Here is a 26,759-nt window from a genome sequence, read left to right on the forward strand (position 1 = left end):
CTCAAGTTTCGTAAACTTATGAAGGATATTGAGATCATTTTTCACTCTAAAGAAAACCAAGGTTGAGATTCACATAAATATCTGATTTCTTACTCTCCTGATATCCAGCTTTTATATGATCAAGCATGGTGTCTGAGCTTGACTTTAAGAAAATGAGACCAAATCTCATGTAATGGCAACCCAACAGCACTGACAAAAGAAGACTGAATGAATGATCTTGTCTGTCACTTCCACTGGTGGAAGAAAAAAAGGAAAGCACAAGTTTTCAACCTTTTGTTGCAGATTAGATGTGTCATGAAAGGACTCAAGGAATAATGGATCTCCATATGTTCCACTTTACTAGGAAACCAATCATCCAAAGGAAAAAATCATATCATCATACATGCTACAGAGAAGCAATAGAATCTTGTTCATCCTTCTCTTGTATCAGAACACTCAAATACAAGCCTAGCTAATTAAAGGTAGGTACAAAAAGAATTACTGCAATGATGTGATTCATTTCTTGATAGATGTAAAAATATAGAAGAAGCCATGATTTCTCTCTCTTGCTGTCTCATATAAATATATTACAATGAAACTTCAAGAAATGGAGATCACATGGAGGAGATGAAGAAGAGAGAAGAGAGTACAAAGTACACAAGAATTGTGTAATAGGATCACATGAAGATGATCAAGATTGAGGCTTTTCTGATATGAAAAATATAAGATTACTGTAAAGAAAACACAGAAAAGAAAAAGAAAACAAAAGAGGCAACCTTGACTTGAAACCCTCAAATATCAGTTGTGTCAACATATAAGTTCATACAGTTGAGTTGAATTGGCACACAACAACAAATGCAGAGAAACAAGTCTGGTAATCCTGAGCTTTTAATTGGGTGACATTCATGCAAATTTATTAGACTTCAATATTTTACCTTCATACACATATATAAGTGGACAGTGTATCAAGAGAAGATTCATATCGACAAGATCCTGTTCATGAATGTTTTATTGGATTAATGATGAAGAACTTATCCACATGAAAGATGCTCAACTAGGAATTGGCTTAACTAGAATATGTTCTAAATCCAAAATATTATATTAAAACCCCACCAACAAAATCAAATAATATCTCTTGGATCTTCTAATTACTCTTGTCCATCTGTGACATCTGATCAAAATCACAATTATTATTTTTTCCCTTCCAAAATTACCCCTCGGTTACCTTAGTTCATATCAGGATAAACATGGTGGACTGCAATTAGATATAATCAATAATTATAGTTATAGTATAACTTGTATTATATCACAGGATTTATATAGTCATGTTAATACTGCAAAAAAGAAAAAAATTATTTTATAATATTACATCTATTCTTCTTTATAAATATTTTTTAGGTTAATTAAATAGATGGTGTGTTTTTCCCCTCTCTTATTGAGTGCATTTCAAGTGAATTCTCTGCAATCAGGAAGGTTAGTTTGGTAATTGTATGATGATTCCGTCACCGTTAAGTCCGAGAACCGTCGTGCCAGCTTTATCGGGAATATATATTATATTGCTAACGACAGAGTAACGCCGGCAGTGGCCTCGAAGAACTCCCCTCATCTGTTCATATATATAAATATATATATATATATATATGTATGTATATATATATATATATATATATATATGTATGTATATATATATATATATATATCCACATCCACGTCAAGGTTCGTATATGCGTTGCGCTTCTGCTCTGTTCTCTCCCCCATTTCTTCAATCTCTCGCCTAATCTCCGCCAAAAACCCTCCTTTTCTCCCATACTTGTTGATCATTCGACCCCTGCGTCGATTTTGATACCAAGGCGCGGTTTTTCTCGTGGTCTTTGAGCTCCTTTTGGTGGAGATTTGGCGATCCGAATGTGTTTTGGTGCCTGGACCTCGAGATTTGGCTTCCCGTGGCTGTGCTAAGTTGTGGGCTCTGCAGCGGTTGGATCGGCTGCAGGGATGGCGGTGACGATGATGCGGTGGCGGCCGTGGCCGCCGCTGTTGTCAAAGAAGTTTCAGGTGAGGCTGGTGGTTCGGAGGGTCGAAGGGGTCAGTGCTGGGGATGAGGCGGCGGAGGAGGTGCGGAGGAAGGTGGCTGCGGAGGTGAGGTGGAAGGGGCCGAAGGTGGCGCTGAGCTCGTTGAGGAGGACGGTGAAGAGGAACCGGACGAGGGAGGAGGAGGTGGGCGATGGGGGTGTGGTAGCGTGGAACGAGGAATTTGAGATGGTTTGTACCCTGACGGCGCATAGGAGAAACGCGTTCCATCCATGGGAGATCGTATTTGCCGTCTTCAATGTGAGTCCAAATCGGCCCTGATTCCCTTGTTGTTTTCTCATCTGAAATGCTGCTTGATTTGCTTGTTCTGTTCTCATCCTACTTTTGTTTTCTTGTGCCGAATCTTGGCGATTTGGTGTTTCATTAGGGCATTTACCAATACCAGGGTCCCAGTTTCGTTCTCGACAATCTTCATTATTGGGCTAATTCATTTAGACTATACTTGTCGAAATTGATGTCGAACGTTTCGAATTCTCTTCACGGTTTTCGTTTAGGCTGATCAAAAATGTGTTTTTGATATTTGTTTTAGGGGTTTTGTGGTGAAGTTTGTTTTCTTATCTCGAAATCTAGAAAGATATACCGATTCTTTGAACGCGAGTTAGAGGTTGGTCAAGTTGTATCTTCTCCTATGTATGCCTTTTGAATATCCCGTATCGGATGGCATCCTTCGCTGTGAATTAGTTATATTATTTGTAAATTCATTTTTGTTTTTAACCAGGATGTCATTTTCTGTCAAGTGTTTCACACACATAATTTTTTATTCTTCTTTTTTCTTTCTTTCAGTTTTTAGAAGATTTTTTCCTTCTTTCAGCACTCATCTTACTCCTTTTCCTTTCTTTCCATATTTTCATGAATGAAAACGAGAAACATTTTGTATTGCTTTTATATTTATGAATTATTGATTGCTAAATATTGGTCTTTTTTTATAAATGTCTTTCTCAAATTTTAATGGTTGTTTGATTTCTAATGGTAATTTGGTTCTTTACATCTAAAGAGTTGCTTTGTCAAAAAAAAAAAAGTCAACTTTCTTTAATTAACTTTTAACATCGCCTAATAGTTGCCTCTGACACTAACTTATTCTTCATAGTGTAACACCTCGATTACTTCCATATCGGAAGTGGGTAAGATTAAAATTAACCTATAAGGGTCTAATGAGTATATTAATATCAACTTTAGCATAGACATTTTCACTAATGATTTAGGTCAAACAAAGTTGATGGGCCAATTAACCTATTAGGCTCAGGTCATAATATTTGGTATCAAAGCCGACCAGTTATGCTTCACATGCACCATGCTAAGATTTGATCTAGGTTATGTTGGGTCTTAGCGAGAATGTTAAGCTCTTGAATGGGAAAAATTATAATACCTCGATTAGTCTCATATCAGAAGTGGAGAAGATTAAGATTGATTTATAATAGTGAGTGTATTATCATCAACTTTAACTTAAGCATTTTGACCAGTGATTTAGGTAAAATTAAGTTGATGAGCCAGTTAACCTATCAGGCCCGGGTTGTGGCATATAGCTTTTGTTAGGAAGCTATGTACTGCTGTTAATGAGAAAGCCATTTCTAAAATGAAAAACATTGTTGTTTGGCATATATAAAATCATTGGCAATGATTCTTAACTTAATGATTTGTAAGATGTGCTGCTGTAGAGCAATGATATGCTTAATTGCTTAATAATTAATATTGAACATCATAATTTGAAGCTTTGCAATCTTCCATATATAACTTCAATCAAGTCACTTTGGAAAATAAATAAGTCAGCTTATGTCCAGATCTGCTCTGCGTCATTATTACCAATTTGGAAGGGACATGTTTAGTTATTTTACCTTTTGGCATATAGACCTGTTTTACTTGTCAAATTATTATGTGTTTTATTTTTCCATCTGTTTTGTGAAATTTTATGATTTTCCTTTTTTTGTGAAAGTCTATCTGTTATAAATTTGATCAAATTAAGTATGGTGGAGCTAAACTGATTTCCATCTGATCTAGGGCTCAAACCATGGTGCCAAGAACAAGGAATCTGTTCTTGGAGTGGCTACAGTGAACATAGCAGAATTCACATCTACTGCTGATCAGGAGATTGAGCTCTACCTTCCATTGTTGCTTCCTGGTGCCGTCGAGTCTCACTTGGCGCTTCATGTATGTTAAGACACCTTAGATTTTGATTTTCGAGTCTACTAGTTCTACTTAATGTGGATAACTATGGTTTTAGGAAATGATGATGCTTTTGAATATCCCATTCAAGATTCATTTTCATGGAACATCTTCCTCCCCAAGCCCATTTTCAACTAACTTTTCTGCTCTGCCCTTTACTCTTCCCCTATGTTCTCTGTGTTCATCGCTGAACCTCGTTAGAAGAATTTTTACAAAATTCTAGAATGTGACATGTGAAGCTGTTTATTTTGCAGCTGGCTCTCAATATATTAGAACTGAGAACTTCACAAGATTCTTCTGATATGATACAGAGGTCACCGGCTGCACCCTCGTCACCCTTCTCTGGGGATGTTATTCCTCCTGAGAAAGATGAGCTTTCTGCTCTTAAAGCTGGATTAAGAAAGGTGAAAATCTTGACCGAGCTTGTGTCAACTCGTAAATCTAAAAAGACATGCCAAGATGATGCTGGTAGTGAGGGGAAGTGCTCTACTAGGAGTGATGATGCAGAATTCCCTTATCCGTGTGATACAGACTCCCCAGATGATGAACTTGATGAAGAAGTAGAAGAAAGCAAAGAGGATACCAATGTAAGAAAGTCATTCAGTTATGGTACATTAGCATCTGTTAACAATATTGGCTATGAGATGAGGGAAGATGGGGACCAGGAGGATTGTATCTATTACAATCATCGAAGATCAGATGTAGGTTGTTCACATGCAGAGGATACAATTGCATCCGTTCCTGAATTTTCCCTGTCTAAGAGAAGTATCCTCCCATGGAAAAAGAGGAAGCTGAGTTTCAGATCTCCCAAGCCCAAAGGGGAGCCGTTGCTAAAGAAAGCATATGAAGAAGGAGGTGATGACATTGACTATGACCGGCGGCTGCTGAGTTCCTCTGATGAATCACTTTCTGCTGGTGTATGCTTCTCTTGCTTACTGCTTCTGCTAGTTTATTTTTTATAAAGCTATTTAGATTGATATATAGAATGCATTGTTATTATTTTTTATTTTTGTATGGGTTGATGTTTCCAGCTATTGATAACTGAACAAGCCTTTCAGGGTTAACCATATGATAATGTGCAGCCTTCCCTTTCCTGGTCCTGTTCTCGGTTTTTAGATTGTCTGACAGTCATAATTGGCTAGTAGGTTTCTCCTACATGCAGTAAAGATAATCAAATATTTACAGAATTTTGACCAAAAAATGTCTTTATACATGTTTTCTTTATGTTGATTATATAGCCTATTTGGGAGGGAAATTGAGAATGTTTGCATGATTTTCTTGCAGAGGCACAAATGGTATGACGATAGTGCTATGAACCGATCATCACTATCTGATTTTGGTGATGACTACTTTGTCATAGGCAGTTGGGAATCAAAGGAACTAGTTAGCCGTGATGGGCAAATGAAGCTTGCCACTCAGGTTTTCTTTGCATCCATTGACCAGAGGAGCGAGCGAGCCTCTGGTGAAAGTGCATGCACGGCTCTTGTTGCCGTCATTGCTGACTGGTTTCATAGGAACAAAGACATGATGCCTATCAAATCCCAGTTTGATAGCCTCATCCGAGAAGGCTCCCTCGAGTGGAGAAACCTTTGCGACAATCAGGCATATCGTGAATGTTTCCCTGACAAGCACTTTGACCTTGAGACAGTTCTTCAAGCCAAGATTCGACCACTTTCTGTTGTTCCAAGGAAATCTTTCATTGGATTCTTCCATCCTGAAGGCCCCGCCAGCAACAGTGGCTTCGATTTCTTACATGGAGCCATGTCGTTTGACAGCATCTGGGATGAGATTAGCCGAATTGGCTTAGACTGCCCAAGCGATGGACGCTGTCCTCAGCTATACATAGTAAGCTGGAATGACCACTTCTTTGTCCTCATGGTTGAACACCATGCTTGCTACATAATAGACACGCTTGGTGAGCGGCTGTACGAGGGGTGCCAGCAGGCTTACATCCTAAAGTTTGATGATAGCACGGCCATTCACAAGGTTTCTAGTGGGAGCAAGAATGTTGACAGTGAGGCCACAGCAGCAGGAAATGGTGTTGCTGGGAGTTTGGACCTGGAAAAAGGAAATGTTGTTGTGGAGGGGGATCTTGTGTGCAGGGGAAAGGAGGCATGCAAGGAGTACATCAAGAGCTTCCTTGCGGCAATTCCAATCAGGGAGCTCGAAGCCGACATCAAGAAAGGGCGGATATCTTCCACTCCCTTGCATCGCCGCCTTCAGATCGAGTTCCATTACACAGAGTTGTCCAATGAGCTCGGTTTGGCTACTCTATCCTCATCAACAGAGTCTGTTCCTGAGTTGTCATGGCCAGTCAAACCAGCAGGAGCAATTTCAACAGCACCTGCAGTTCTGGTTGTATAAGATCGATCTCCAATGTTAGGTAATTATGTGCTTATCTGAGTTGGATGGATGACGGAAAATAGAGAAACATTAAATAGTGTGCTTCTCTCTTGACCTCAACTAACTATAGGGACTTTGTTGTGTCTGTTTGCATTGGTACATTGTGAAGTTTGTGTTGAATGCTTTGTTTCAACTTGTTGGTCTTCCTGTATATTAATGAAGTAAGCTAGTAGCCAATGCACACTAAGATTTTTACCATCATTTTTGAACTTGCATGGATTATCGTTGATGGTTCGGTGATCATCGATAGAATTTAATAGACAGAGAAATTATCGAATAAATTTTTTTTTCAATTTGAAGGTGTTAGCTTTGCTGATAAACATCATATTATTTCGGTTTATAATTCTGCATGCATGTGTAAGTATATAACCTAATTAACTTAGGTGTTTGTCTGTATATATGCAGTTATGTTTGTTTTATTGGTGTATTCACTCTATTGGAAGGGTGTGGAATTGTGAAGATTAATTTAGTACTAAAATCAAGATTATTGATGTCAATTAGATTTTTAATAATTACTAAATAATAGTAAAGAATAATTAAATTTAAATTTATGTGTAAAATAAATATTAAATTAATCCAACATTGCAAGCTCTTCGAACTCGTGTGGGAGTGGATAAGATTTCAACCGAGAGAGCGCATATGCCGAGGCGATACCACCACGCCACGCGTCGCTGTCAACTTCCGCCCCGCTCACATCCTCAACCATAAACGAGGTTTGATAAACGCCGTCAAACCTCGTCGACGCCACACGTGCCACTCCTGAGATTCACTTGTCTGCTCTATCCCCTCACCTCTCGCCAATCGCAGTCCGCCACGTTCCCCGAGCCCAACCCCCACAGCGGTGGCGCGCATCAAAATCTGCCCGTGCTGTGAATCCCCTGTCTGAACCCATCTCAAGATTATATCTTTTATCTGATGGGTGACCGCGGAGCGCTGCTGGGTCCCACCGAATCCGATCGACGGAAGCGATGACACAGAATGGTTGCGAACGGTACCACACAGGGGATCCGGAGTCGGTAATCTCGGACGCGAGAGCCCATGTTTCAATCCGACGCAGGATTCACTTCGAGTTCCGCCGTTTCCCGGACGCCGTTTACGGTGTGGTGTTTCGCTTTTGCGGCCTCGAGACGGAGGAACTATTCTGCTCGTTTTCTTCGCTTGGTTTCGTGCTGATTCGTTGGCGCATCCGAGAGCGGGAAGTCGAGGCAGCGCGAAAAGGAGAGGGCGATGACGGCGGAGGAGGGCGGAGGGGCGAGCGCCGAGAAGGGGTCGCCGCCAGAGAAGGCGAGGGACGACGCGGAGGTCGTCTCCGTCGAGCTCCCGGCGCCCACCGGGTGGAAAAAGAAGGTCCGGTTCCAAGGAATCCCTTCGTGTTCGGTTCCCCCTGCCCTAATTTCTTGTCCTCTGGTTTCAGCTGCACTGGGGAGCTCACGTAATTGTTGTTGTTGTGTGTGTGTGTGTGTGTGTGTGTGTGTTCATGATTGTGTGGTGTGCATTCTAGGGTTTCCGTGCTTTCTGGAGCAGGTATGCGTTTGAATTAGGGTTTTGAAAGGGTATTTGGTATGAGCATGGTCAAATTGGTGGTCGTGGTTGCTTCCTTTTTGGTAATTCTTCTTGCTTTGCTTCGTGTCCCTGTTTTAGCTCGACCTAGGGTTTGGTACTCGTATATTTGCTGAGTGGTGGTTTATCTCTGGATGTAGTGCTGTCCAAGTATGGATTTGATGGTCTTTATGCTTAGTCTGTATTTAGAATTATACTTGTTGAAGTAGGTGCTTAGTGGCATTCCTGCAAGGTGCGCTGTCAGAAACATGAATGGTTTTTAGTTTCTGGCTAAAGACGCGCCTTTTCTTGTCCAAGGACTAGCTTTTGCTAAATAGTTTGTTGCATGCCATTTTATCCCTGAAGATCTTTATCGTAGTGTTGCTCTGAGCTGCATGATAAAAGTGATGGCGGCATGCAACCTACTCTTCAAGGCATGCCTTAATTAGTACAGCATCTAATTGCTTTTAGATTAGAGCACAGGAGATGTGCTTGCCCAAGCTCTGCATTCGAGATGCCATGGAATCTGGGGAAGGACTCTTAACATGTTCACCATCAAACTAGAAATTTGGTAATTTCATAAATTCGAAACTTACATAGTGAATATGTGTCCATAAGACAATCTTTCTATTGTGTGGAATTGGGTGAAAGCTACTTAAGTAACGAAGGCTTCACCATTGGATACTTTTGTGACCACCAAAAAATCTAAGTAAAAGCACTGGCTTCCGGTTGATCCTGTACACAAATCACATGTCACTTGAGATTTAATAGAAGAGGAAGAGGGGAGAAGACATTTAAATTAAGTCCAGAAGATGCTTAGACGCAAAGTACTGATCTTAGCTTTAGATAAAAGTCATCTATGTAATGGCTGATTTACTGATTTAACTGAAAACTGACATATGAAGCTATTCAAACTCGTGGCAGCAACTACTGAAATGAAATCCATGGCTTGGTTATGTCTAACATACATCCTGCTGCATATTGATGAGAACTGAAATTATTTGGGTTTTTGTGATATGTTATCCTGAATTAATTGATATGGTAGTCAACAAATTTGTGTAGCAGGTTATTGGTCTTTGAGTCATTTTTGGTATGTTGCAGGAATTTCTGTCATTATATTTATCTTTAGTTGTTATTTGAAGGAAGTTAATGGCTCTGTTGTCATCCAAACAAGGGCTTTGAATTCTTGAAACACCTTGAAACTTTTTTCTTTCGGTACTTTGTCAACTAACTATGGTTTTTTTTTTCCTTTTTGAGATTTGTTTTATTGCAACTCAGTGAAGAGCACATAATAGCTGACTCGTTGTTACCTTTCTATTTTTTCTGTGTTCTGCTTGTTGGCATTTTATGTGTGGTCCTCAAGAAAATAAGGGCAACCTAATGTACTAGGCTCCCTGCAAATGCGGGGTTTCAGGAAGGTCTATGTATGCAACCTTGTCTTTGTTTTCTTCTTGACACGAACTTTGATCATCCAAGTCTCAAAGGATTGCGGTAATATAGCTCTCCCTTTGGATTGTGGTAACAAAGCTTGCCCTCTGGATTGTGGTGTTTTAAGTTAACTAAACTATGACGATTGCTTAACTGCTCTGGTTTCCTTTATGGATTTTATATTAAAGTAGGACAAATTTACGGATCATCTCTTTCTTTGGCAATTTATCCAGTTAAGCTTCACTAATCATCTATCTTTGGCAGGTTTGGAATGGTAGATCAGTTCTTAGAGTGAAATGAAGCATTTATCCCCTTCTCTCTTATTCTTCTTAGATTTTTTATTAATTTTGTCCATCATTTTTTCTTATCCTGTTTGTTGGCTGCAACTGATTTCTATTACAGTAATTGAAATCGGGTCAACATTAGCAGTAAATATGATCAAGCTTGTTTTCTTTTTTGCTTTTTCATAAAGGCAAAATGCTCAGAGTAGATGATGATGCGAAGCTTTTGGTTATATAATGTGAAGTTCAAGGTGATTGATGTCTTTAATTGTAGTTGATCAAGACATATGAAAGTGATTAGCTAACCTCCGAGTCATGTGATTACTTTCCAAAATTCACGGGTTTTACTTTTTGATAAAAATAGACATCATTTGATAATCCTAAGTGGATCTTTTTGCTAAAGTTATATGTTGATCAGGGTGGTTAAAAAAATTTTCATGTCTTCAGTGCTTCAGTTCACCAGTTGTGAACTATAATTTCTTGTTGATAACACCAATTATACAACCCAGACAAGGATGCATTGAGAGGCTAACTGAGGCCTTGTGCAGTTTTTTTGATCTAGTCGGACGCTACCAGAAGTCTAAATAGTCCTCAATTATTTAATTAAGGAAAGTCTGGAACAGCTATCAATTGTTCCTTTTTCTACCATTCTAAAATGGAATGTGTTAAATTGTCTCTTTCCTGTGATGGTTTGTTCAACTGTTCTGTTGGAATTGCATGTCTACTTGATTGAAGAGCTGTTTTGGGTCTTTAGCCCTTTCATATGATCTATTCTTGCTTCTGTCAGCATTTCCTCTTTTGCATATCTTGATTCCCTTTGTTTTTAGTTTCACTCTACTTGTATATGATGATGTATTTGCCACTGCCAACTTGTAAGAACTCAGTTGATTAATTATATTCTAATATAGAATGTTTCTTTGTTTCTCATTCTGCACCAAATTGAGGATGTTATTTCCTTAATGAATGACATGGCCAACATATAGCTAAATGTAAAAAGTAATTCATTAACAATGTAGGAGAAAAGCAGACTAGTTTCTCTTTACTAATTAAACAATTTGTTGCTGCATTTCTTATGATAAAGATTGACGATTATCTGATGATTCTCCTGCTGGCAGACTTGTGATGAAGACAGAGGAAGATGAGCAATCAGAGCTTAGAAGGCATCGCTGTAATTTGTAAAAAAAAAAAAAGGGACCATATAGAAAGGAATTGTGCCAAATAGCATTAAAGCCTTTGAATAGAACAAAACCAAATCTAAATGACAATCAAGTATTGCTTCAGATAGGATTTGTAACAGTGAAGTGGATTTATCAAAAATAATCATAGTCCTTGTTCTCACAAATAATCGTGGATGTATTGGCATAAGGTAGTGAGTGCTTCATGTGTGTCATATTTGTTCCTTTTTTATAGAGTTGTTTCCATAAGAGACATGTGCTACTATTTACTATGTTTTAATCACCTTTTTTTTTATTGATTTTGAGTGTTTCTAGCCTATTGAAACATGTGCCTGTGTGTTCTTTTTTATTGATTTTGATTGTTTGAGCATATTCAATAAACCAAAATTTGAGGCTCGCTTTTTTATTTAAGCACATAATGCTGTCATTTTATATTTTTTATTTAAATGTGGGAGCTAGATGCTTTAATCATTAATTTGCAAATTCCAGGCACATGTGACATTTCTATTGTGTGTTCATTAGGTGGATCAATATGTTAGTATAGACAAGCCAGCCCATATCCTGTACAGTGCTGGCTACCTTTACCTTTTGCCTTCATTTATTATGATGAAAACCTTTTTTTATTAAAGTAAGCTCTGTTGCCTTTTGGGGTAACTTACTCCATCACTGCTTAAAAGTAACACTAATCCCTAGATACTCATCGGCCTTAAGAGACTTGAATGTTCTATATGTTCTTTTTTCTTATTTGAATCAGGTAATGACAAGTTCGAGTGATGTTTATTAACCATTTGTATCTATGATATTCTTCTATCATTTCTGATTGATAGCAAAGAGTTTGAACCACTCCGTATTTTTTTGGAACTTTTTCCTCTAATGATGTAAGACCAGCTGTGCAACAATTATATTTTCTGGACATTATTGTTTAAAAATTCTATTGCCTTAATACCTCTAGCCGATTTGCTTCTTAATTGTAGAAGTCATATATATAATCAACATGTCTGGACTATGGAATGCTTCCATTCGTCTTGTTCTTTCTTTACGACACTGATGATATATATTTTTTTACATTGATAGTTCATGTTAAATGAGGATGGAAGTCCAAGAAGGAATGAGATCGTCTTCATATCACCAACTGGCGAGGAGATTAAGAGTAAACGACAATTACAGCAATACTTGAAGACTCACCCTGGAGGGCCCTCATCATCTGAATTTGACTGGGGAACTGGTACCTTCCTCCCTCCTATGTTTTTAAAGTGCCTGTGGACGTATACAGTTATGTAGCGTGCACCCATAAGAATCTAGCATGAAAGAATCAGTTTGTGCTTCCTTCATTGCACGACTTGCGTGCAGGCGACACCCCAAGACGTTCAGCAAGAATTAGGGAGAAAGCCAAGGCTGTGGAAACCCCAGAAGACGAAAAGCCAAAGAAGCGAGAAAGGAAATCAAGCTCAAAGAAAGGAGCAAAAGAAAAGAAAGATGGTGGAGATGCAGCGGATGGAATGTCAGAGATGAAGGAGGATGTCACTACAGAAGAAGCGAAAGTGCCTACTGATGTGGAAATGAAAGAAGCTGATGACGATGTGAATAAGGTGGAAGGTGAGAATGTTGCAGTGGGGCTTTCGGTGGATGAGGGTGTCACTGAAGAGGTTGCAGTGAACAAGGATCCTGCCATTGAAGTTATAAATGAAGATGCACCACAGCAAGATAATTCCCTCCTCAAAACCAATGGAAGTGTTGAAGAGAAAACTGACACTACTTTGGAGAACAATGGGGAAGCAGATGACAAACCAGCTGACAATGAGGTACCGCCTCCATCTGACCACTGCAAAGAGGCATCAGCTGCAAAGGAGAACCAGGATGGAGAGATTCTATCAGAGAAAAGCAGTCACAAGGAGGATGCTGGTGCCGTGGTCATGAAGGAAGTCCCTTCGGCAACAGATGGGCAACATCTGCCTAAGACCTCTCCTGTTAACTGTTGAAACTCACAAATGCTCGGATGTACCATTATGTCATTTAGTTGTAGGCCTTTGTATGAACTTGTAGTTGGTATAAGTGGGCGGTTGCAGACACTCGATCATGGCAACCGGAACTTACCATCCTGTGTAAACTACTAAGTGGTTTAGTCTTTTGTCATGCTTTGTATGTATCATTTGAACAGGTTCCAGTAGAATCTGTCAATAGAAGAACTAATTTGTGACTCATGAGTGTTCCTGTTGTTACACCAAGAAACTGAGGGCATTTGTGGTCTTGATGGAATGGTATCATCAGAATTCACAACATCAAGGAGAAGCTTCTACACGATATATCCATAAAACGCTGGCAAACCATAAAATATAAACAGTTTATTTATGGAGGAGAGTCTTCAGATGGATGTTCTAGATACATGCCAGATTTGGGTTGATTCCTTGGAGGAACTATGGTTCTGAGTGCTGTAGTATTATAGACAAAAGAACACACCACCTTATGTAAATTTGGATTACATTCAGCTATCAGCCACAGATGCAAATCCAATGCTGAAATCGAAAACGATGCATGTCAGTTGTTTTCCTTGCTCTCCAGTCAGCTTCATTGTAAGTGTGTATGAACCCTGCAGGATAAAGACACCACCACAAACAAATCAGATTCACTACTGATGTGATTCAATCAAATCGGTTCCATCTGAATCTCAAGTTCAAGTAGCATTATGGACACAAACATGAAAACTTGCACGCTAGTGTATAACATGCAAATATAATTTGCTTCGTTTAAATTGTTGAAGAGACCAAAAAGATTCCATTCAATGTAGAACAATAATATAGAATAGCTTATACTGGTGATTATGTTCCACGACATAATTCTTCTAATGGAATTCTTCTTAGATACTCCAATCATATATATTGCTCTTGGTAGGCGGTACATATCATGCAATAAACATCTTAAGTCCCTATCTACACACTTCCTTTTTCTCCCCTTCCTATTCCTTTTTTCTTAGTCTTGAAGCAAAACAACAATGATGTAAGGTGTCAATCAACATACTAGTCAAGAAAGCCAAACACAATTCTCCAAAATCATACCCCATTTTCGTACCATATAAAATCAAAGTTGTTTAAAGCAACCATAACAATAAAACATAATGACAAAAACTTTGAATAGGACATCTTACTGGTGGCGTAAATGATGGTAGAGTCTGCTGATGAGATAGTACAAAGTCACCAGTTGAGACTGGGCACGATGTCTCCTGGCAAAGATCATGAGTTTCTTGGTGAACATGAAATCCAAAATACTTGACATCAATTATCAACTTTCCTTCTGATATTTCATCTCCTGTTTAAGACACCAAAATCAGAAATGAACTTGGGCTTCAAACGAAATACAAGGTAGAAACTTCACATAAGCAAATTAATATCTATGATGTACTCCAAAGAACTCTCAAAAACACTTTGTTTGCATCAACAATTAATTGTGAAGCAAATTGCATAAGTTAAGCAGGCTAAAAGTTTTCTTTCCATACTTTTATTGTGTAAAACCTAGATCAGTATTGGAAATTCTAATTAACATAAATCCCAAAATTAACAGATTTTTTCTAAGCCAAGACAAAAGTTTTTTAGAAAAGAAACCCACAAAGACAGGTCAGGAACACTAGCCCCACGCATGCTAACTGGCATGTGCAATTCTTACCTCTCCATTGGAGAACTGATCATCTAACCTTAATTACCGTTGGCCATTCAACAATCAGATATTACCAGATGTCCATAACATACTCTTTAGCGGGACAAACACTACTGCATGTTACCAAATATGTAATAGGGATATCTACTAGTCTTCCGATCCTTGTTCCTCTAAATTAACCTGCTTATCTTCTATTTTGCTGACACGGAAGCAAACATCCCTCGCTAGCTTGTAGAAAAAATATAATATCTAAGAACCTTCCTACCTTTCACAATCAACACTCTTGTGGGACATCATATATAAACTTAATTTTTTTTTCTATAAATCAAGCTATACTGTTGTCTGAAAAAGAAAATAAGAGAATCTTGTTCATAGGTTCTGATTATCTTTTACACTGAACTTCTCTCCAATGTCTGATCTAGATTTCAAAACAAAACAAATGTATTTACAGTTTGCCCCTTGCTAACTAGCTGGTAACCTGGTTATCTCTTAGAATCCTTCTTTGTAATACTGCAGTGATAGATAGACCACTATCGAAATGACCATGGAGCACCATGATAAAAATATGTAAATGTACTTGATATATTGTCGGTACTAGGTCAATTTCCACAAGTGGTTCATTTAAAATCAATAAATTGTTATCAAAACAAAAGAGTTGATTGAAGCAAAATAAATTGGATGCCAAAAGCTGCTACAAGAAAGAACATGAGAAACATGCAAAGCATCTGACCGTACCAGTGCTTGCTGAGATATTGAATGTCGCTGGCATGCCCCGAGCAATTGGATAAGGAAAGATTTCAATTCCACTGACCGTCACTGGATAGTCAGCTCCCTTTTCTGTAAAGATAACTCAACCCTCAGAAAGAGATCAGCAAAAATATCATCTATAGTGGCTATCACACATCCTTTAAAATAATCAACCTCGAGGAAATAACGATTGTTTGAACAATCAACTCGATCATCATGCTCAACGTATAACCGAACAAACAAGCAGTACAAGCTACCAATAATGAACTAAGCAAGCTTAACCAAAGAGTTAAGAATTCCTGTGAAAGGACAAACTTGAGAACAAAATAAGGATTCAGATAAAACCAAATGAGATACAAGAAGACACAAGAGGAAATTGAAGTATAATGTTAGGATTGAACGCACACAGATTGTTAACTAGTGCTGCAAAAGTTTCCCTTTCTATCGTATAAATAAACATTTCTTGATAATAAGATCAAAATTCGTTAAAAAGAAAAATAAACAAAAAACATTCCTTTCCTGTTTAATGCGGCAAATCTACGCAACGAGATACAGGACACATGTCGGCCAACCTAATCCCTGCTCTGGTTTCCGGGCTGGAGAAGAACTAGGACCAAAACCAAGCGATCGACGAGGGAAAGAGCGAACGCAGTGGTCAAGAACAATCGGTAAGGCAAGACTAGGGAACACGCGACCACGAAAAAAAACTAAGGATCTCAACAACATAAAGATTAGGACCCAAGAACAAGATCGCCGAGGGGGTTGTACGGGGTCACAGACCGATCGAAAGAAGAAAGGGGAAAGTGGAAGCGAAAGGGTCGAAGGGGAACTCACTGCAGTAATCAACGTCGGTGGCGGCGGCTAGCGGCGCGACGAGGAGGAGGAGGAGGAGCGAGGCGGCGGAGACGAGGAGACGGCCGACCTTCGACGCCATCGTTTGGCTTCTTCGCGGAGATCAAGCGGAAGAATCCAATGATAGAGGGAAACGTTCTGTCCTTGGGAATTTATAGGATAATTGTACAGATGCAATTACATATTTAGCCCTCGAATTCTCAACCGGTAATAATCCATTAATAATTTTCTAACGGGAATTATTAATACAATTTATAATTCTGTGCATTATTAATTACCAATTTGTAGTAATTAAAATAAATACGCTTCAAGTAAATAACAAAAGCGAAGGAGGAGAAATCAATATTATAAATTTGTGACGATATATTAATAATTATATACGCATGTAAATTTGCTACGGCGCAGAACAATTTTCCAAGAGAATTTAGCAAAAATAAAAAAGAAAAAGACTGTTAGGTGAGGGCGGGTGGATAGAAGACGACGACGACTCGTCTTTTCCGTAGGAAAGATTGCTTCGTTGGTTCGATCATCCATATCATCAAGAGATTAACCAACCTTTTATCTATACTATTGAAGAGTTTGGATGGAGCCGAGATTTCAACGTTATTATTGTTAGGATTGAGTAACGGAAAAATATCAAAATTACTTTATTTTTTTCTTTATATTATTTTTAATGTGTCGACGTGTTATTATTGTTTTATTTCAACGTTATTATTTTTCATATCTTTTCGTTTTATTTCCTTTATATATTGTTTTCGACGTGTCATTTATTTTATGGTTTAATGTTTAAGGTAACCTAAACCGTCGAGATCTTTTCTTCTTCTCGAAGATACCACCACCATATTTCATTCCTATTTTCTTTTCTTTTTCTCATATATCTTTCTCGGTCATATATTTCCTTCTTTTCTCTTTCACTGTTTTAAAAAATCTTATTATGTCTAATTTTAATCGATCTTAACGAACCGTTCGTTAGGAGGGTATCATCAAACACGATTCCAGAAAAAAAATTTTGAACTTTTTATTATTTTTCTTACAATTATTTCCTTTCATTAAATTTTCATGTTGATGAGATAGTGTTTATGTTAGATGTTGTATTCATCATCCACTTCCATGAGAGTAGTGCCATGCACAGCACGCATAAGTTTCTCTTCCTTTTATGTTAGTCAAGTGCATCAAATTCTAACGAGCCAAACAAGCAGAGCACGAAAGGTGCAGTACATGAGATCTGATTCCAATACTGTTCTCGTCATTTGAGATGTCGCGACGCCGGAGGAGTTGAAGAGGGAGAAGCACCGGTCGGTGGTGGTAGCAGACGCTGAACGGTAACAGATAGCTTCTGGCCGAGAAGACAGTAGTTTCCGAAGCTACATATGAAGTAGAACACACCTTCTTCGTTAAGACTCACCGTCGCCGGACCGACGAGAAATGAACGGAAGGCGTTGTCGGCGCTGCAGCTGTCGAACTCCCTCCTCGACACCTGCACCACGTCGTAGAACCCTAACTCGAACCTGAAGACTGAGGAAGGACTCGAACGTTTAGATCTGAAGCATGTGAACGATTCTAGCGAGTGAAAGTATAGGTTACCTAAATCATCACCGACTGCGAAAGATCTGTTGCTGGCCCAGTTGCTGTAGAACTCATTGCTCGGAGGAATCGACCATATGGAGTCCCCTACGAGGTGCTGATGAGCAAGAGAACAGCCAATGCAGGCAGTGGCTACGACGGCCAGTCGGAGTTGGATCGGCCACCTTTTGGCTCGCATTGATCACAGTCTTCTGCCTTTCTACGGGATGATATGGTTGACAATGAAGAGTGGAAATGAGAACGGTTTTTGTGTTGTCTATGATCTGTAGTGGGAAGCGAGGATTGGTTAGTTGAAGAAAGAGAGAATAACTGTGACTCGAGTGGGAAAGTGGGGGAGTTGCTTCGATTTTGCAATCATAAGAAATGTAATACAGCTTGGAGAAGATAATTGAACTTTTGCACAAAGCTTCTACTGATGAATTGATTAATTTTTTTTTGTTGTTTGCAGCATCCAATTGGATAACTCTTATATATATATATATATACAGTTTTCTTTTTTTGAGGAAAAATATAGTAATTTATCAAACGTTTTATCTCCCGAAATGTTTTGGTTATGATGGATTTGAACACCAAAAGGACTTCTTTAATGCCAAAATGGTTGATGCTGATGTTTAGAATAGACTATAATTCCCACCAGGGGAGGCACAGAATAATACTCTCTTCATTTGAACATTACATTTATTGTCTATCTTGAATCATCTTTCTCATTGTACTTGGAAGCAATGTATAAATTTCCAGCAGTCCAAATGCCAGAGCAGAATTGACCATATTGATCGTCACAGCAATGATCAACATAGAAATTAAGTTACCTGCCCTACAAAATACTAGCCTGGAACATGAATGCAGCAAAGAGATTTCTTTTGATTCATCCATCTTAGAATGACTCGTTTGCTTTCACAATACCACATGAAGTAGAGCAACAAATGGACTTGGATAAATGCTAATCATTCCACAACAAATGGACTTGGATAAATGCTAATCATTGCGCTTCACCGCTAGCTTCGTTTTAGTTTCTTCTTCGTCCTCATCCTTCTCTCTCGTTCTTCTTCTTCCTCGATCAGGCGAAGCTCCTCCTCGTCCTCCTTTCTAGCAATCTTGGAACTGTAGACATAATTCAGTAGAATTCATCTCATTTCTTGATGCAAAAAAGAATGCAATAACAAAAACATCCATGCTTCGTCCTCCTTTCTACCAATCTTGGAATTGTAGACATATATCGGTAGAATCAATATCATCTCTTGATGCAAAAAAGAAAGCACGAACAAAAGCTGCAAGATAGTCTTCAAAATTACACAGCACTCCAGTGTTACTGCACTATATGGCACCATGACATTTTAAGAAAGAATATAATACTGCGCTATATGGCACCATGAAATTTTAAGAAAGAATATAATACCTTATCCGCTCTTCCTTCTGGATTACATCAAAACCAACCTCCATGTCACTGTCATCTTCATCCATCCCAGCATATCTATTAGGATTATACCTGCATTAAAATTTGATAACCTCAGTACACTATACAAAAACACAACAAACATGAAACTTATCCCAAAAGAAAGCCCCTTAAACAAATCAAAGTGATTTAGTAAGAAAACGAAAGTTCTTTAGAAAGAAATTGAAGCTCTATGCAAGAAATCATACTTCCCAAGCATTGTTCCAGTAGTCTGACAGAATTACACCAACTGTAATAAGAAATTGAAAAAACAGTACTACACTAATAAGAGAATTCCTCGTATCTGAACTTGTGGAGTTTCCAAATTGGTCTCTAGCCTATTAAAATAGAATTGCTAAAAATGCTCTTTGAGTCTATTGACTTGATAGTGGTATCAAAGAACACTTTCAGAGGTTTTTAAATGGCAGGATGCACAAAACCACATCGAGATATGAATAACATAGAAACATATGCAAATTTGCTGAAGTAATATTTACCCAAACATTTCTCTGATCGCTCTGCGGTAATCATCAACGTCTTCTTCCTCACTGGACTTTCTTTTTGCAGGCCTTTGATTTAGACGATCATTATGGACTCCACGTGATGAGTTCTGCTTAGAAGGCTGCGCCAAATTGAAAACCAAATGTCAGGATAGTCAAAAGTAATTACTAATGCCAAAATTATCCAGACGTCATATATGTACATGGCATGTATGCATTGCAGAAGAACATGGTGACAGCTTATCGATAGTAGTATAAGAAATCCGTATATTTATTATGTAACATTATTACCATTCCAGCATAAATTTTACACATGACATATTTATAAACAAACAGCTAAATAGAGAGATAAACACACCTCAGCTTTTGAGGAAGACATTGGTTGTTTCATTGTTGTTTTTGCTCGATCCATCCCAGGAGGCAATCTTTTTTGCTCAGAGTAATGATTCTGTGCAGAAGAATGAGTCTTGGCGGATGGAACATTCTTCTTCATACTAGGCGCATTTGTAACGCTCCTAGGAGGCCTATTTGTGATCGTACTCTGATTAGGAACTTTGCCCTTCAAAGCAATATTTCCTGTAGTTCTTCCAGGTCCATTTCTAACATCACCGAAGACCTTCTGAGAATCATTTGAAGATGACTTGGGTCTGTTGAGTGTAGGTTCCTTCACATGTCCAACTCTATTCTGTACATGTTGATTGCTTAGAGCTGGTTTCTTCTGTTCATGCCCGGCAGATGCTAATTTAGCAGGTTTGCCTGTTGGTACTTTGCTCTTTAATGATGATTGAGCCATCCGACCATCTTCCACATGATCAGAAACCTGTATAAGTATCCTCTATGAAAAGACTAAGATGCCCCATTATATACTAGTCAATACCTAGAGGCTTGTGCATACCAGACGTTGCTGATGAGGCACTCCTCGGTTTAGGCTGCTCCTTTGCGGTAGGAAGGTCAGCATCATCAGACAGTAGAAAGGAATAGTCTCGCATATCTTTTAGTGTCTGTGCTTTATTTTTAATCTAAAAATAGTACAAATTTTAGCATGTCAAAGTCATATAAAATAACCACAAGCTCTGCAATTAGTTCTATGCTAAATGGTCACTACCTGATTTACAATTTTTGGTCGCTGGTGATTTTGGTGATCTGCAGATGTCCTTGGTACAGAAGACGTGGGATCTCTTTTATTCTGCATATCAGGAAGTGATCCTTATATAAGTTCAGATAAAATTTTAAAGGAATGAAGAAATGGACCATATACATACAGTTGAAGAACTTGAATAGTTTGTCATGATATGTTTAGTTTCTCGAATAGATCGGCTTTCTTCAATAACTCGTGGAGCAATAGAAGGTTGTGAAGGGCCAAAAAAGGAGCCAAATCTGCAAGAGTAATTAACTCATACATGAAAAGAGGAACAAGAAGGAACAACTTCAGAAATTTCTTGCATTCCAGCAAGCCAAGTATGAATTATTGATCATTGACAATAAAATTTTCATCTTAGTGCAGTTATCCCGAGTTTCAGTTAAGAAAGCCTCATCACTTACGATGAACCTTGTTTACCTAACTTGACAGTGAAAATGTAGGCTTATATCTCAACCTTAGTTCACTATTATTTTGAGCATCATGCATGATGTTGAATACATGAATATAAGCACAGATATCTAGATTATCAAATCCTTCTATACAACATGGCAGATGATTACAAAGAGCAAGTCAGGATTGATTGGATTTTCTGCAGATAAACTTAATTAACACATTAGATGGAGCAAAACATGCGATCATGTTTTAATTCAATTCACTATGTAACACCTTGATTAGTCCAACATTGAAAGTAGGCTAAGACCAAAATTACATTATAAGGGTTTGATAGGTGTAATACTGTTAATTTTAGCTTAAACATTTTGACCAATGGTTTGGGCTCAATGGAGCTAATAGGCTAGTTATTCTATCATATTGGATCGTGACAATTGGTATCAAAGTCAACCTACTATTGAGGCATAGTGAGGGGTTCGAGTAAGAAAGGACTATCCTTAGACGAAGTCAAAGGACTTGTCATAGCATGGAGCCACCATCAGGCTATGTCTCACATGCACTATGCTAGGGTTTGATACGGGCTATGCTGAACCTTGCCGAGGACATCAAGCCCTTAAGTGGGAAATATTATAACACCCCGATTAGTACCATATCGAAAGTGGACTAAGACTAAGATTGACTTATAATGAGTATGATGGGTGTACTACTGTTAACTTCAAGCTTAAACATTTTAGTCGATGGTTTAGGCCCAACGAAACTAATAAGCCAATTATATCATCATGTCAAGTCATGATACAATGTGCACCACCAACACCATTAATAAAAAGGATATTTATCTTATTTCAGATCATCAATTTTTAAAAAAGATAAATGAATTTCAACCTCACTTCGTTTGAGGTTGATTCATAAGTACAACTTATGTACCTTCATGGTATACACATGGATTGGAGAGATATGATGTAATGATTTTTTAAAACTAGTAAGAGCCATGAAGAGAGTTTCACATTTCCAGTTACCGAGTATGTAACTATGTTGTACCAAAAGCAACTGTACCACTAAATTATCCAAAGACCATAAAAATCTAACGCATGTATGTATTGATTATTTCAAATACATCCTTTATCCAGTTTCATCACCTATTTGGTAAGTTACACACTATATTGTACATTTTGTTAGATCTTGCTCAAATTTGTCCTCGTGCAGATGATACAAACTAGAAAGATAAAACTCACAATAGTTTTGCAGCATAACAAAATCACACGGTGCCAGCCTAAAAAGTACAAAGCTGAAATAGCATACCTGTCATTTGTCGCTGTTCTTTTGTCCTGAGTCTGAGATAGACGACCAAGAGCACCAGCGCTTTGTTTTTTCAGTTTCTGTCTGAATCTAGCTTTTAATTGTTCTCTCAGCTTAAGAAAATCTTGTTCATCCTTGGTAGATTTTGGAGCTTCCAGTTCCTCTTCATCAGGCTCAGAAGCTTCCTCCTCATATTCTTCATAGTCTTCCATTTCATATTCATGAGGCCTTTGATGAAAACCCTGCATATTTAACATAATACCAAAATAAATCAGCAAAAGTAACAAGCAGAGCATCTTAGGCAAACTGAACATGCGCATATATTGTTGGTAAAAGGCCAAAAAAATTGAATAACTTACGTTTCTATGATGCTGAATCATTTTATTCTATAATCTTCAACTGGTTCTAAAGAAGACCTGAAACTTCAAACAGAAAAAAGTAAAGATCATTGCTTAATCTGACAAAAATACCAACAAAGTGGCAAACGAAAAGGAAAAAACCAAACAAACCAAGAAGAAAATAGTTCTTGTAAAGGGAATTTCTTGGATTTATAACAAAATCAATTCATCTGTCAAAATATGTTCTACATACGGATCTATCGAGATTCTTACTTTGAAATTTACCGAGACCCTAACCTGAATCCAAAAGTCCAAAATCACTACAAATTCAACCATAGAGCAAGACGCTAACTAAAAGAAAAGAAAAATAATCACTCCAAAAGCAGAACCCTATCAAACTTTGAAGTAAAAAAAATAAAAAAATGAAATTTTGATTCAAGAACATACTTTCAGATTTGAAAATCGTCAAGCAGATCGATGCCGTAATCTCAGACCTGCACAAGAAAAATCAAAGCGTTTAACTGATTTCTAGATCAAAAAGTACCTAACCATTAAAATTATAGCATTTTCAAAGAAACCCTAATCCAATCCAAGAACCCTTAAATTACTGCCAAATCCAATAAACAATAAGGGGCAAAAGATAAGAAAAATGATCACTCTAAAAGTAAAATCGTAACCAAAAACGAAGGGAAAAGAACAGAAAAAATCGGCCTTCCCGTAAGCGCCTCCTTTCAGAATTAAAATTCGATCCCGCAAGACAACTAGCATGAGAAAAATTAAAGCAATAAACTGATACATCGATGAGAAAGTAACGCAAAAAATCGAAAACAAAGGCGAATTCGAAACGGAAACAAGGAACCGAAGAAGAGAAGGGATTACCTGATCTCTAGCGCAACGAGCAGAAGGGGCCGACGGGGGAGAGGGGCGACTAGGGGGGGAATGGGTAACGTTTATATAGACCGTGGCACTTGGGAGTTGAGGCGCGGATCCGAAATAGTATGACAACCCGATAACCCGACTCAAACTCGGACCTGGATCCGGGAACGTTTTGGTTCGAATCAAACCCGATCAGATAACGATTATTAATCCGCTGGATCATTGGCCGAAAACAAACTCGACGGTTGCTCGATTTAGGTTCGATCGACTACGAGGCATCACCTTTTTAATGTACGCAATTTGTGCGTCTGGGGTAAGATTGGAATTTAGAGCAGGAATGAGGTGGCTATTTTACCATTTTACCCCGGGTAATCATGAATAGACACCGGCGGCTTCGGAGGCGACTGCGAGGAAGAGGAAAGTGGCGGCGGACAAGCGAGACGGGAAGTGACAGGCGGCATTGCAGTTGAGCTTTGGATTCGAAACCGTTCTCGGATCCCCCTCTCTCTCGTCGGAGTGTGTGTGGTCGGATATGGGCGCTTGCTTGATCCCCTCCTTCTCGATGCCGTCCGCTTGAAGTTGTCGATTGGATTCTGACCCCCGGCGGTATCGCGTAAGCTGAAACCGAATCTTTTGTGTTCTCTTTTTGTTTGTTAGTCCTCAAGTCGCGATTTTTCATTCAGTTGCTATTGGTCGTCCGTTTGATGTTGTCAATTGGATTATGTTTGTCGGGTATCGTGGGATTTAGTTCGCTCCCAAAGATGCACAGTAATTCCCAATCCATATGGATTTTTTTGACAACATCGGTCGATCCATCTGAGGCTATAGGTCACACTGGTTTTAGGTATCACAATCTCATATGTGTTTGTTTTACCTTTGATGATCATTCTCTTTTTAGTTTCCATTGTTCCAAGCCATATTTTGGATCCTGATCATCACGACCCACGCTGCGTCATGCTCATGTGAAGTCAGCATGAGCGGGTGCTTTCCCACGCCGAGCCCGTACAGGGAGACGTCCTGTCGACGAGTCTCATCCCGAAAAGCTCGGGACGACGTCGCATGGCGCCGTTCTGTTCTGTGCATACCGAGCGACGATCGTACAATGGTACCATTTCATCACTCAGGGGATTGATCGTCATGCCAAATCCGCATACGACTGATCCTCGAGCAATAGTATAAAAGTCCCTGATCAACATCTGGTTTGAAAAAAAAAAAAAGGAGGGAAACAAAATCACTGACTTAATCTACAAGCGTCCCAAGTTGAGAACCCCCGACCAGGGCCTGTGCGTAGGAACTCAACCATCCCTAGAGGCACAATCGTCCCGACCCTTGATCCAGTTGGCTTCAGCACCTCTTCCAAACGACCGAGAGACGTACTCTCGGAAGAAGGCATTAACGTCCCAACCCCTGACCCAACCGGCTTCATAACCTCTTCCAAACGATCGAGAGACGCGCTCCCGGAAGACGGCATCAATGTCCCGACCCCTAATCTAGCCAGCTCCAGCACTTTTTCCAACTGATCAAGAACTCCGGACATTGACTCGTGGACCAAGTCGTACTGACTCCTCGGCCCCAACACATAAGTTTACCAATACCTAGTTCGCAAAAGACTAATTTTTTGGATTGGAAGAGGAGATCACAAGGTAGTCTCATGGTGAGTTTGGCTAATAAAAATTTCCAATAAGACTAGAAATTGTTCCTTCTAAAATTTTATTCCTATGGAACACTTTTGAGTAAGCTCGACTGAGAACGGAATAATGTTGGCAACGCTTATTTCCATTGATCTATTGCTCTCTCTTACTGTTCTCTGGCTGTTCTCCAAACTGCGTTAACTGAATGCCGATGCTTACTGTCACCAGTTTTAACTTCTTTGAGGTGCATCTGAATTGACAAGAACTTCCTCCATGATCCTTACAGGGCTCGTAGACCTCCAGGAAGCTTACTGGTACTTCTCCATTGCCTTCTTCTAGTTCTGATACCAACCAATCATTGCAGTTAGCTGCTTCCATCAAGTTTTTCAGAGTGTGTCTGTGCATTGCTGATGTATGGCTAATATAGAAGAACATTTTATTTGAATTATGCCAGAAAAGATGTTACATAATGTGTTAGCACTGAAGTGACTGCTAGTAGCTGAAATGTCTGGATCTAACTATACTGTTAGATTTTTTTTCAATGTTAGATATGGTTGGTGTAAATCATTCAAAAGTTAAAGGTCAACTATGAAGCTTTGGAGAGGACAAAAGAACCAAGAAACATGTCACTAGAACAATTAGCCTTGTACTATTCTTAAATAATTGGCATGTTGATTTGCCTCCTTCAAAGAGCTTAAGGTGTTCAATATTCATTGTCTTTAAATCAATTATTGTGTCCTTGTAAATTAAATTGCATAGTTGTACTTATATATGAATTTTACAGCTTTAGTTGATCTCTCAAAATTATTTATTATTATTATTATCATTATTATTATTATTATTTACTATGGCAGACAGGTGGGATTTTATCCTCCAAAGGCATTATTTTCTTTTTTTATTATTGATTATATTATTTTATCTTTTATCACTTGTAACTTAAATATTTTTTATGCCAATAATTAGTTTGTCTTTTCATAGTTTTATATTCTCAAAGACAAAGATAATATAAAAGTTATGTGCATAGAGTGGTAACCAAAGAATAACTTAATTTGTTTAAGCCAAAAGGTAATAAATGATCGTAACATCTTCAATTAATCTCATATTAGAAATAAGTAAAATTAATGTATTATTATCAACTTCAGCTTAAATATTTTCATCACTGATTTAGATCAAATGAAGTTATAGACCAATTAACCATTGTAATTGGTTGAAGAGATCGCGAAGAATTTATTTCCTATAAAATTATATTAGTTTACTATAAAATCCTACTA

General features: G+C 38.4%; 4 protein-coding genes across 7 annotated transcripts; 2 read left to right on the plus strand and 2 right to left on the minus strand.

Annotated features, from left to right (window-relative positions):
• The first annotated feature begins 1,694 nt into the window (after positions 1-1,694).
• On the plus strand, positions 1,695-6,831 carry LOC103975679 (uncharacterized). Its single transcript, XM_009390708.3, has 4 exons — positions 1,695-2,307; positions 4,063-4,212; positions 4,482-5,144; positions 5,512-6,831. The coding sequence occupies exons 1-4, from the start codon at positions 1,972-1,974 to the stop codon at positions 6,589-6,591; spliced, it is 2,229 nt and encodes a 742-aa protein (XP_009388983.2). The 5' UTR covers positions 1,695-1,971; the 3' UTR covers positions 6,592-6,831.
• Positions 6,832-7,728: 897 nt separating this feature from the next.
• Positions 7,729-13,254, plus strand: LOC135605812 (methyl-CpG-binding domain-containing protein 11-like). Its single transcript, XM_065096301.1, has 3 exons — positions 7,729-7,977; positions 12,128-12,278; positions 12,404-13,254. Exons 1-3 carry the CDS (start codon positions 7,858-7,860, stop codon positions 13,030-13,032), a joined length of 900 nt encoding a protein of 299 aa, XP_064952373.1. The 5' UTR covers positions 7,729-7,857; the 3' UTR covers positions 13,033-13,254.
• A 121-nt stretch (positions 13,255-13,375) lies between these two features.
• Positions 13,376-16,433, minus strand: LOC103975677 (uncharacterized). Its single transcript, XM_009390706.3, has 4 exons — positions 16,283-16,433; positions 15,437-15,538; positions 14,196-14,356; positions 13,376-13,640 (listed from the first exon to the last, which is right to left on the minus strand). The coding sequence occupies exons 1-4, from the start codon at positions 16,380-16,382 to the stop codon at positions 13,536-13,538; spliced, it is 468 nt and encodes a 155-aa protein (XP_009388981.2). The 5' UTR covers positions 16,383-16,433; the 3' UTR covers positions 13,376-13,535.
• A 2,292-nt stretch (positions 16,434-18,725) lies between these two features.
• LOC103975676 (uncharacterized) lies at positions 18,726-23,912 on the minus strand. 4 transcript variants are annotated; one of them, XM_009390701.3, is made up of 11 exons: positions 23,861-23,912; positions 23,429-23,475; positions 23,003-23,059; positions 22,647-22,885; positions 21,079-21,193; positions 20,922-21,002; positions 20,694-20,835; positions 20,175-20,617; positions 19,814-19,938; positions 19,281-19,370; positions 18,726-18,985 (listed from the first exon to the last, which is right to left on the minus strand). In XM_009390701.3, the coding sequence occupies exons 3-11, from the start codon at positions 23,021-23,023 to the stop codon at positions 18,880-18,882; spliced, it is 1,362 nt and encodes a 453-aa protein (XP_009388976.1). In that variant the 5' UTR covers positions 23,024-23,059; positions 23,429-23,475; positions 23,861-23,912; the 3' UTR covers positions 18,726-18,879. The 4 variants fall into 4 exon arrangements, with proteins under 4 accessions (XP_009388976.1, XP_009388979.1, XP_009388975.1 ...); XM_009390704.3 differs by having other exon boundaries at positions 20,712-20,835; positions 23,003-23,065; positions 23,861-23,908; XM_009390700.3 differs by having other exon boundaries at positions 23,003-23,065; positions 23,861-23,908.
• Between the last annotated feature and the right edge of the window lie 2,847 nt (positions 23,913-26,759).

The sequence above is a fragment of the Musa acuminata genome, chromosome BXJ2-2 (genome assembly GCF_036884655.1).
Source record: "Musa acuminata AAA Group cultivar baxijiao chromosome BXJ2-2, Cavendish_Baxijiao_AAA, whole genome shotgun sequence".
Taxonomy (NCBI): domain Eukaryota; kingdom Viridiplantae; phylum Streptophyta; class Magnoliopsida; order Zingiberales; family Musaceae; genus Musa; species Musa acuminata.